Consider the following 12,612-nt stretch of genomic DNA (forward strand, 5'->3'; position numbering starts at 1 on the left):
GCTTGTGTCATCTTTCGTGTATATAAGGCTGAAGTATGCCCACAAAAAGAGTGTATGAATGCCTGAGTAATGTTTAGATTTATTCAGCATTGATTGTGTAAACCCTGAGTCAGTCTAAGGGGCTATTTACACCATACCATGCATTACAACGCACAATGAAGCACTTTGCAATTCAATGTTATTGCACATTGATGCTCGCGTCTACGGTGTTCTGCGATGCATGTGCATTAACAGCTGCACAAGTTCTGTCCTGTGCTTCAAATAATCCTGCATGATTGGGTCATTCACAATGCAGGTCCTTACGGTCCAGAGCAGTGGTCCCCAAACTGCCTCCCTGGCAATGGAGTCCTATTATTTCCAGTAACAACAACAATGGGACACTATTCTTTCCACTAAGTGCAACAATAGGGAACATTTCCACCCACTGACACCAGTGGGAGAGCACTGTTCCTCCCACTGATGCCAACAATGAGGCACTATTCTTTCTACTAACATCATCACAGGGCGCTATTCTTTTTTCATGAATGGCAACATGGGGCATAATTCCTATCACACAAATGATGGGGCACTATTTTTCCCACTAACACTCGACAGTGGGGCACTATTCCTCTCACTGACACCAATGATGGGGCACTATTCCTTCCCCTACTGACCGCAAAAACGAGGTCATTTTTTACTCCCACTGACGACTGAGCATGAGGCATTGTTTCCTTGAGTGGATTGTTTTCAATGGTGCTAGGGCATTTTCTACCCTCGCATAATCTGCCCCCCCCCCCTAAAGTGTTAAGGACAATGAGCTATCCTTTTGTTTTAAAAAAGCTTGAAGATCCATGGACTAGACTGGAGATTGGTAAAACCAGCTTTGTTGGTGATCGCTTAGACCTTGTTTGGGAACCCAACTATAGGGCATTGATTAAACAGCAATTTGAGGTTGCATTTTACATTCTTCCATTTTCTGAGAAGATAAAAATCTGAATTTACATTGTGGAGGAGAAAAATCTATAGATAAGAGAACATCTAGGAATGCACCTTTTATATGTAGTAGACTTATGTAACAAATGTCTATACTGTGCCACAGATTCCCCAATAAATGTTAATCCCTATAGTGGCAACCCTTGCTGCTCCTCCAACTTCCCTGTGTAATTTACACAGTGCAAATGAACGATAAACAACCAAAGGTTAGCGCTAGGTGCTAGCTAGTGTGAACCCTTGACATGGTATTATGTACACATTTTAAGTGACACCTTCAAAATATCAGAAACTCCCTATAAATCACCCCTATGAAAATGTACAATAATCAAAAGTGAGACTGATAAATAGATTTCTTCGTATCACCGTAAGCACTTCCCAATGACACTGTGGGTGGCTAGACGCATTGAGGCGGGGACATGGTATGTCTAAAGTCACGTCTGGTTAATGAGGTCTGGGCAGTGGAACGCACATTGAATCGCCATCTTGTTGGTGGGGTGAATGGTGATACGGAGAGAGATGGCACACTGCTGGATCCTGCTAGTGCTGGCTTGGGCACAATTATGTGTGAGCGGAAAAATTTATACTTTCTGTTGGTATGAAACTTAATAAATGGGTTGCACTATGATCCTGCTACTTTGTGGTTTACTCCTACTTCTGAGGATCTGTGGAGGGAGATACTAAAAAATTGGTCTCATCACTACCTATGTTTAAGACTCCTAACAAGCGTTCCAAGACCCACTTCACCCATGGTCTAGGGATCTGGTGAGTTCTAACTTGATAGGGGGTCGTGGTGTGCGCACACAGAGGAGCACTGAGTGGAGACAGTCAGTCTCATTTGCATGGAGTGTGTAGAGCACGTTGGAAGGAAGTTTTACACATGGACTTTGGCACTATTGATGGACTGAAATAAAGTTTATGCACTTTATCTGTTTTTATTTATCAGTCTCACTTTTGCTTATACTGATTATTGTACACTTCCATAGGGGTGATTTATATGGAGTTTCTGATGTAGTAGACCTGAATCTTCATGCATAGTGTTTTTCCTTTTTTTTTTTTTTTTTTATTACATACTATTTATCTGACTCATGGAGGAAAACGTTTCATGTACAGCGCTGGTTATGAAACATGACAAGCTTGGTTTGTCTATTCATAGTTATGGCTTGTCCCTTAAGATAACATCATTCTAATTTCCCAGTAGTCAGCACTTTCCTTGGTCATGTGACTGGATGTCACACCACTGGAAGATAAGCTACTGAAGAGTAAACTACAGCTGCAGGATTTACATCATTCTGTCTACAAATTATCATCATCAGTAGGTTTAAAAAAAACAAAATCTGTTTATAAAATCATTAACTGTGCCACTGAATGCAACAGAACTGCATAAATGTGAACAAGGTCTTATGCACACTGGATGTTTTTCTACCTTTTAAGCCTAGTACACAACACTGGTTTGAAGGGAAAAAAAAAATGCTTTGGAAGCTGCTGTACTAACAATCCGATGATAGTACACCGTTACCCCCCCCCCCACACACACACACACACACACACACACACACACACACTGTTCTATTGTGTTCTGACAGGGGAACACCCCCTTCCCACCATTGTCTGAGAGCGCTGATCGGGAGGCGGTCGGCTGCTGCTTTTCCAGCATGCTCAGTTCAGCCGGCTTCTGTTGGACTGGCTGCCATACACACTGCTGGATGTCGTCCGACATTTGGTCCGTGTGTACTAGGCTTTAGACTCTTTTCCTTATGACAGCAGAGTTTTGGCAGAAAAAATACTCGACACTTGTAAACTCTTGTAACACGTTTTAGGTGCATCAAGCGCTTGAGCACTAATTTATTTCATCAGCCATAATAACGATTTATTTTGTGGCTGTTCAAATAAATGAATGTGCAAGTGCTAAATGCCCCTAGTGCTTAGGCACGTCAAGCATTTTTTTCTGCCAAAACCCTGCTGCTTCTGGACGTGCGCTGGCAGTATGTTTTTTTTTTTTTTTTTTTTAATTTTATTTTTTTCTGCCTCTAAACGCCTATGTGTGCATGGACACATAGGCTAACATGCAGGACATTTAGAGGCAGGGAAAAAAACGCCAAATGCCCGTAGGAGCAGCAGAAAAAACATCCTGTGTGCATGAGGCATTAATATTAGCCTCTAGTAATCCCCTGTACAGCTGTAGGCCAATCGGGTGTGTCGCATGTGTGTGCTGACAAGGTATATATACTAAGAAGAGAGAGCTGAGCAGAGGGATGCTCCTGTTGCTTTGTCCAGTCAGACTGGGGGCATATAGGTGACCTAGCTGCCTTGCTTCAGTGGCCACAATTCTTTTCTTCTGCTTGTCTGCACATTTGTTTTTTTATACAGCTATCCATGTTCATAGAATCCATGTACTGATTTGCCCCTGGAAGATTGTTGGTTGTAGATTAAAAAAAAGTTTCCTTTTTTTTTGTTCTCAGTGGAAGAAGTAATTGTGAGTTTACAGCTACAAGGTGATCGGGAAACAGTCGGTGACTTATCAGTATGTCTTAATGGACTGCAGGTTGATCCAGAGATCTTAACAAATGGTGATGTCACTTGTGTATTAGGTAAGAGTTGTATTGTATCTATAATCACAGCGGCTTGTATGGGGTTGGAGGTCAAAATCTAAATAAGCCTAATCCTGCTCCCACCCCCATTCTAAGCCTATTCTATCTACCCTATAAAAGGAAAGCTGCCTATACTTGCCTAAACAGAAAGGGCTACACAAGGATCAAATTGAATTTGTATGGCCAGCTTTACTTAGTGAGTTTTACAGTATTCATGACAGTCAGGTAAATGGCTATTCAGGAGGTCAGCATTTGCAGCTCCCTTATTTTTTGTATTATTTTTTTTTGTGACAAAAGCAATATTTTTGGCTATTCAGTGATGCTTGCCATCACTTCCCCAGTGATCCATGAAGCTCTGGCAGCCAAAGGAAATACCTGGTATTTCTGAGTATGAAGGTGTATGTGGCTCACTCCATGTAATTATACTGGTGCTTGGTTTTGGCTGAGCAATGTCGCATGTGGTGGAGCAGTCCATAGTAATGTGCAAGCTTCAAATGCAGATACTTTGGACAGGGATGTCTGTCTTCATTCACAGTGGCTGAACAGAGAGGTGAGGAAGCAAAGGAAAGTTGGGTGTGTGCAGCTGGGGGGGAGTGACATTGAAGTGAACTTGCCATGTTGTCCTGCATGGGTAAAGCACATGGTTACTTTAACTCTTTCTGAGTCATGTGTATGCAGATCAAGAGAACACTAGCATTACAGGACAGACACATGGTAAGCGTTGTATGTAAATTTCAAGAAGAATGATTTAGAATAAACACGTTTTTTGTCCTTTTTTCTTAGTGGTGCATAACCACCATAGTCCATGCACAATCCTCATACCAGTTTAATGCCCACTATTTGAGTCTGTACATAGCAACCCTCTTACAGGAATCACCAGGCGAAATCCAAAACTATCAGAATCGGCAAAGAATCGGCCAGCATTTAGATGCCTTTAAAATATGCCATTTAGTCATTGGAAAGGTTCTATTTTTTGAGTTTGTATTTTAGGTATCTATACACCTTCAACCGATTTTAACATTTTGTGTTTTTGTACTTGGTTCCACAGATAATGCCAGAACTCAGACTGACTCAACTTCTATCAGGCAAGCTTTTTTAGTCTATCTTTGACATGTTGGGTGTTTGCTTGACTGGAAAGTTTTAGGCCTATTTTTGATCAGTTAGGCTCCATTCACACCTGGGCATTTTGGGAATGCAGTAGAATCGCTGTGATTTTGCCCGCAATCCCAAAACGCACCGCATTGGCAAAATCCAGCTTTAGGTGCCATTATTTTTTTGCAAGCTAAAACATAGTGTGGCTTTGCCTCAATTTTTAGACAATTTATCGCATGGAAATCACGGCAAATGGCATGAAGCTTTTTTGCCCAAAAGAAAATCCTGCTGTTCTTTGGGCGACCAGCTTCACGCAATGCGTTTTTGCTTCGATTGCCACGCAATAAATCTCATGATAATCGTGGCAAAACTGCGCCTCGTTTTTGATGCCATTGAAAATAATGGCACCTAAGCTTGCGTTTTGAGATCACGGGCAGTATTGGTGATTCTGTTGCAATCCCAAAACGCCCAGGTGTGAATGGTGCCTGCATGATCACATGACATAATTCCATTCCTGACTTTTCTACATCTTTCTTTTGCAGATTAACCGTTTATAGTGTGGGTTTTAAATGAACATCCACAAAATTCAGTTATGTTACTTTAGCAATATTTAAAATATTTTCTTACAGGTCATCTCAAAAGGTCGCAAAAGGAATATTTTTGTATACCCTTTGTTAATTCACTTGCTGTAGAGGAATTTTCTGTTCTGTCCAATTTCCCCACCTATTGCATATTAATGGAAGGGTCTTTCCTTCATAGTGTAGAATACGCATTAGGGATACCTTCCGTATGGCTTGTGGGAGAAGGCACAGTCATACCCAATGTGGAGGAATATCACCATTAAGCTCTCCAAGAGATCTTATAGAATACATCTATAAATGTTGTGCTACCTAGAAGTTTTCATAATCTCTTTCATTTTCAGTATGGATACTGCCGATGGCACAACTCCTAGTGATAACATGTCAACCAATGGCACCAATTCACCATCTCTGTCCAATGGAGGCTTCAAACCTAGCAGACCCCCAAGACCATCACGGCCCCCTCCACCAACCCCTCAGAGGACATCCATTTCAGGTATGACAGTTATGGCTGGTCTTGGCTTTGTATGCAGGGCACTATCATTCAGGGGCCAACACAGCTTGAATGCTATCTTTTACCAAGTAAACTTTATGCTGGTAATATTGTTTTCTGACAGGAAAGCTGGTCATACACTATACAGTCTGATTGTTCAACCTTCTTTAGTTCTACTAATAACTATGTGGTGCAAGGGTCTGCCTGATTGAATATAGCTCAAATGCATTGTTTGTCCGCACCCACCGATCGGCCATAACCTTATGACCACTGACTAGTAAAGTGAATAGCATTGATTATCTTGTTACCATGACATCTGAATGTCAGTGGGATATATTAGGCAGTAAGAGAACATGTTGTTTGTGTTAAAAGGAGAAAAAATGGGAAAGCGTAAGGATTTGAACAACTTTGAGAAGGGCCAAATTGTAATGGGTAGACTGGCTAAGAGCATCTCCAAAACTATAGCTCTTGTGGGATGTTTCCAGTTATCGGGAACTACCAAAAGAGGTCCAGGGAAGGAAAACCGATAAGTTTACTACAAGGGTCATGGGTGGCTAAGGCTCATTGATATATGTGGGGAGCAAAGGCTGGCCCATGTAGTCTGCTCTAATAGTAGAGCTACTTAGTAAAAAAGTTCATGTTAGTTTCCATAGAAGGTGTCAGAACATTGCAGTTTGTTGTGTATAGGGGTTGCAAAGCCAGACAGATCAGGGTGTCCCTGCTGACCCGTGTCCAAAGCAGCTACAATGGGTATGTGAGCATCATAACTGGACCATGGAGCAATGGAAGAAGGAAGCCTGATCTGATGAATACAAGAATGGTTTGAGGAACACAACAAGTGTGAGTTGTTGATTTGGCCTCCAATGTCTCCAGATCTCAATCCAGTTGAGCATCTGTGGGATGTTCTGGACAAAAAGGTCCGATCTATGGAGGCCCCACCTCGCAGCTTACAGGACTTAAAGGATCTGCTACTGACAGAATATCAGATCCCTTTTCCATACGTAATAGGTCGCGCCAGGGTTGCCCACTTTCACCCATCTTTATTCTTACGGTAGTACCCTTTTTAAGAACTGTCCGTGACAATCCAAATATCAGGGGTATCCCAACGAAAGGTGAGGAACATAAGCTTCCCGCTTACGCTGATGATTTTATTTATTTATTTCTTATAACTTCTCCAGTTATCTCCCTCCCATCCCTGCTGATGGAGTTACGCACACATAGTGCACTGTCTAATTTTAAGGTGAATTCTAGTAAATCAGAGGCGATGGGGGTGGAGATGAATGTGCCCCTGTAACATCAGATATGTACTCAATTCGAATTTAGATGGACAGACTCCCATATATGTTATCTAGGGACCAAAATACAGAATAAACTAAATGGGATATTCAAACTTAACTTTGCCCCGATGGCAAGACAGTTTAAACTTGATTTCCAGCGTTGGGACAGGGAAGATTTTACATGGTTCGATAGGACAAATATCATAAAGATGAATGTGATGCCAAAGCTTTTGTATTTACTGCAGACCTTACCTATTAAGATCACCCCAGGTTTTCTATGTTTTCTGAAAGATCTCTGATTGAGATTTCTGAGGTTTATCTTGGCCGGGAAACCAGCAAGGGTGCGCAGGGCTATCCTGACGCTTCCTAAGGAAAAAGGAGGGATTGGATTCCCCGACCCTCTTAAATATCAGGAAGCCTCGCATCTGGCAGGGGTAGTGGTCTGGTGTGTGCTTCAAAAGAAGAAACCATGGGTCCATATGTTTTGATTTACACTTGGAGGGCCTTGTATGGTTTCCAGAGGCAGACATCCCACAGGCCGTGAGGAGACACCCAACGGTGGGTGCCACCTTACAATCTACTAAAAAGATCTTTTGTCGTTACACCTGAGCCCTACGATTCCAATTTTGGGCACTCTGGGCTTTTAGCCGGGTTTAACAGATCCATGCTTTAGTACTTTGCGGCGGTGGGGTAAAAGTAGGCTCACACATTTTTCAATAGACAATCGCCTGATGACAAGCAGGGAGATCGACCGTGATTTTGCACTAGATCTAGTTTTCCTTCGGCAGACACAGCTCAGTGCTTTTCTTCGCTCGATGTCAACTACATATACTGCAGTACGGACACCTTCTGTTTGAGCAGAATATGCTTAACGGGGGAAACCACTGAGACATTCACTTTCATATCTCTATGCCTCATTGATTGGAAGCCCCACAAGAACTTGCCTTCCTACAAGCATGGGAAAGAGATCTGGGGGTTACATTCTCTCAGGTTCAGAAGGATAGGATTTTACTGTTTGCTCACAAGGCTTCCTTGGCTAATAGGTAGGTGGAAGGGAGGAGGATATAAAATCCTTACCAGATGGTACAGAACACCGGCGGTATTACATTGGATATTTACGCAGGTATCAAATGTGTGCTAGCGGTGTCAGTTGGAGGGCACTATGTTTCATATATTTTGGGAATGCTCGGGTCTCAAAGAGTTCTGGATGATGGTCTCTGAAATGGTTAAAACAATCACTGGTGTGTCTCTTGGAGAAAAACCGGCAGCTTTCTTACTACATGATATCCCTCTATCTATTAAAAAAAATATAAAAATTCACTGTTAAAACATCTGCTCACCGCAGCAAAGGCGTGTATCCTGGGGTTGTGGAAAAGTAATAGCCCCCAACTAGATCACACTGGTTTGCCAGAATTACAGAATTCCAACAAATGGAAAATCTTACTATGATGTTGAAAGAGCAAGATGAGAAATATCGAAAGATATGGGCCCCTTATCTTGCTAACCTCTCAGTAGTAAGTGATCCACGAAATAGCTCTGTGATGAAGGTACCAAACGGAGAATTGAGGGAGGTATGGGTGATTGCGATGTCGGTTTGGGGGGGAGAAAGAAAAGGGAAAAAGAAAAAAGGGAAAATAATTTTTTATTTTATTTTTTTCCCTCCTGGTTTTGTTTGTACTTCCTTTTTGGTTTTGTTATCTCTTGATGTTAACCTGGGATCCCCACGGTAAAAGAAAAAGCGAAATCGTGTTGTTTTCTATTGACTACAAAGAAAGTTTGATGAATTAATATGTGCTTAAGATAATGTAGCCTGGCAATATCTGTAATAGTAAATTGTACTGGCTAGGAGATGGGCAGGCATTATCATAGAAGGGATGCTATAATGGTGAGATGCTTGTTTCTGTAAATTGTAACACGATTTCTGTGATAATGAAAGAATTTGTAAAAAAAATACAAAGTTAATGACACCCCCAGATCGGTTTGCATATCGCAGTGGGAACTGTCGATCCGATTCTGGTGCGGACCAAAAAAAGGGTCCTGCACGACATTGGTCCAAATACGATGCGAATTCGGTCATACAATCTGGCTAAAATCATATCGCATGTGATCTGCACAGCAGTGTGTTGCGAATCACATGCAATATCTGATATCTCAGCAGTGTGAACCCAGCCTCTGTCAGCATTCCAGCTCATCCAAATAAGGTTGATCTCAGGAACCTGAGCAGGCCACTTTAGTTCTTCCACACCAGACTAATCAAGGGCTTGGGAGCATTCATTCTGGAACCTAAAAATGCCATTCCCTTGCCGCAAAATTACAGTATCTGCTGACCTTTGTTGAAAATGTATTTTTTCTGCTGTACACTACCCTTCGCTGGAATTGCCTAAACGCAATCATTTAGAGGGGCAGGGAATTCACATACATTTGGCCATATACCGCCCTGGCCAAAATTTTTGAGACTGACACTAATATTTTCACAAAGTCTGCTGCCTTCGTTTTTATGATGGCAATTTTCGTATATTCCAGAATGTTTTGAAAAGTGATCGGGTCAATTGCAATTAATTGCAAAGTCCCTCTTTGCCAAGAAAATTAACTTATTCCCAAAAACACTTTTTTTTCTCTCCCTTTTTATTTTCTTCTCGATTTTCTCTTTTATTTGGCGCAACCCTCTGGGTCTTTCTCAGATTTTTTTTTTTTTTATATACTATTGGTGTCTAGCGTGTAAAATGTCACACGGGGTGCAGAGACTCCCTAGTACCTGGTATTCCGGGTCACTATTTCATATGCATATATGCCACTTATGCATACAATGGCTTTCTGCTGTGCTGACCTTTTTCTATGCACAGGTGTCATTTTAGATATGCCTATGCTGAGGTTTCTGTACTAACCGTGTGTAACCTTAAAATAAAGTATTGTAAAAAAAATAAAAACATTTCAACTACATTTCAGTCCTGCCGCAAAAGGACCAGCTGACATCCTATCAGTGATTCTCTCGTTGACACAGGTTTCAGTGTTGACGAGGACAAGGCTGGAAATCGCTCTGTAATGCTGATTGAGTTAGAATAACAGACTTGAAGCTGTAAAAGGAGGGTGATGCTTGAAATCATTGTTCTTCCTCTGTTAACCATGGTTACCCGCAAGGCAACAGTCATCATTACTTTTCACAGGCAAGGATATTGCTGCTACTAAGATTGCATCTAAAGAAGCCATTTATCAGATCATCAAGAACTTCAAGGAGAGAGGTTCAGTTGTTGTGAAAAAGGCTTCAGGGTGCCCAAGAAAGTCCAGCAAGCACTAGGACCGTCTCCTACAGTTGATTCAGCTGTGGGATCGGGGCACCACCAGTGCAGAGCTTGCTCAGGAATGGCAGCAGGCAGGTGTGAGTGCATTTGCAAGCACAGTGAGAAGAAGACTTTTGGAGGATGGCCTGGTGTCAAAAAGGGCAGCAAAGAAGCCACTACTCTCCAGGAAAAACTTCAGGGACAGACTGATGTTCTGCAAAAGGTACAGGGATCGGACTGCTGAGGACTGGGGTCTTTCCCAGCATGATGGAGCACCTTGCCATAAGGCAAAAGTGATAACTAAGTGGTTTGGGGAACAAAACATCAAAATTTTGGGTCCATGGCAGAAAACTCCCCAGACCTTAATCCCACTGGTCAATCCTCAAGAGGTGGGTGAACAAAAAACCCCCACAAATTATGACAAATTCCAAGCCTTGATCATGCAAGAATGGGCTGCCATCAGTCAGGATGTGGCCCAGAAGTTGATTGACAGCATGCAAGAGTGAATTGAAGAGGTCTTGCAAAAGAAGGTTCAACACTGCAAATATTGACTCTTTGTCTGTACCTCTCCTTTAAGTTTATGCAAAGCTCGTTTGGCTCTACTTTTATGGATCGCAGGAGTGCAGTTTTGTTATGATCTCCTGTGACCCCCCTCCACAGCCCAGCACTCCAGTGAGCGTGGGGGGGCAGAGCAGAGACTGACAGTCCCCAGCTCTCTGCTCAGGGAGCCCCGAGAACCAAGTGATCAAGAGTGTTTGCTTGGTTCTCAGTGTTAGAGCCGGCAGAGGACAAATGCAGCATCAGACTGATGCTGCATCCACCTAGGTAAATATGATTAAGGAAAAAAAGACTCCATACTTCACTTTTAATGTAACTGTCAATAAAAGCCTTTGACACTTGTGAAATGTTTGTAATTACAGTTCAGTATACCCTAGTAATGCCTGACAATAAGATCTATAAAAACTCAAAAGCAGAACACTGAGGTATTTGGGTGACATCTTTGTTTAAAAATGGAAATCCATGTTCTTAGTGCTGTACCTTGGTCTTTCTATACTCTTTTACGCTAGGTCTTTCTGTTTTGCGTGACAGTTTCTCTGTTACTATGTTAATAAAAAAAACCTTTTGTCTTAAAATGAAATCTGATTTTAAAAAAGAGAATACATTCTAAATGATTCTACCGCAAGAATTTTATTGACAGTTTTATTAATGCGCACAAATATCTACGTAGGCTGGCATAAATATGATGATAGTTTCAAGATGTATTGCAATGTTTCGCTGTCGCAGTTTCTAAAAGTGATCTCAAATGTGGGTGACTACATTATTGGTGTTAATGCAAAAGGAACAAGAGTGAAAGCATTGAAACATTTAAAACACCTCAAATGCCCAAACACACCCTTGAAAGTGTTTGTTTTTGTTATTCTAGCGTCTCCCAATGGCGTCTTTCTAAACAACTCAGATGCTTCAGTGAACGTAGCTGGCAGCAGTGTGGCCCCTGAAACAAACCCATCGTCTACTGCAGTACCCGTGTCCAGACAGATAGCTCCAGTCAACATGGATAACCAGAGATTTCCACCCGTCACCCAAGGGGCGCTACCTCCTGGGTATGGGGATAATTGCATGTTTGCATTATTGTAGGCTGTATAAGCTATTAGACATTTTGTTTTATCTCTCCTTTTCTGTTTCAAAAGAAATATTAAAGTCCAACTTTTTTTTTTCCAAAAAGTGAAAAAAAGTTAGAATTTCTGTCAGGCTTCCTTACTGCACAACAGTCTCATAATCACCAATGTCAATGTATGTGCTTGGCTAACGGTGGCTAGTCAGTGTTCAATGCGAGAAAGCCAGCACATCATGTGAATGAAGCAATTTTCCTGACAATCCATAAGAGACCTGACCAAAGTTTTTGAGACATGGTGGTCCCCTTTATCAGGGTAATCTGTGTGTCTGAAATGTTGGTCTGGTCCTATGTAGAACCAAAAGTGGACTTATACTTACCTTCACTCCAGCTCTGAGCTGTCCCAGAACTCCCCGCTAACCACTGTCCTCTTCAGCTGGGTGTCTTCTAGGTACTGATCTCAAGCCATTTCAATTGGCCAGGCCGTGGTGATGTCACACCTGCATGCGCAGGTATTCAGTAAGCTCAGCATTGTGCACTGACCTGTGCCTCATTGAAGCTGACTAAGCACAGGTTTCCACAAGAAAGTCGGCTGAGGAACACACACCTGGCTTCTATATTAGCAAGGATTGTCTTAAAATGCTGCTGCTGATGTAAACCTTACTTCAGTGGCAGCAAAAGGTTAGTCTAGATTAAAATGGCAAGTCTTGTCAATAAATGAG

At 42.0% G+C, this 12,612-nt stretch overlaps 1 protein-coding gene across 2 annotated transcripts in view; it reads left to right on the forward strand.

Moving 5' to 3' along the window:
- ITCH (itchy E3 ubiquitin protein ligase) overlaps nucleotides 1–12,612 on the forward strand; it is a 141,848-nt gene that overhangs the window by 96,503 nt on the left and 32,733 nt on the right. For both annotated transcript variants that reach the window (XM_073606367.1, XM_073606368.1), the window contains exons 5-8: nucleotides 3,432–3,560; nucleotides 4,609–4,645; nucleotides 5,575–5,726; nucleotides 11,702–11,879. In XM_073606367.1, coding sequence (XP_073462468.1) covers nucleotides 3,432–3,560; nucleotides 4,609–4,645; nucleotides 5,575–5,726; nucleotides 11,702–11,879 — 496 coding nt within the window. The remainder of the gene's footprint in view (nucleotides 1–3,431; nucleotides 3,561–4,608; nucleotides 4,646–5,574; nucleotides 5,727–11,701; nucleotides 11,880–12,612) is intronic.

This window comes from Aquarana catesbeiana, linkage group LG12 (genome assembly GCF_042186555.1).
Source record: "Aquarana catesbeiana isolate 2022-GZ linkage group LG12, ASM4218655v1, whole genome shotgun sequence".
Taxonomy (NCBI): Eukaryota; Metazoa; Chordata; class Amphibia; order Anura; family Ranidae; genus Aquarana; species Aquarana catesbeiana.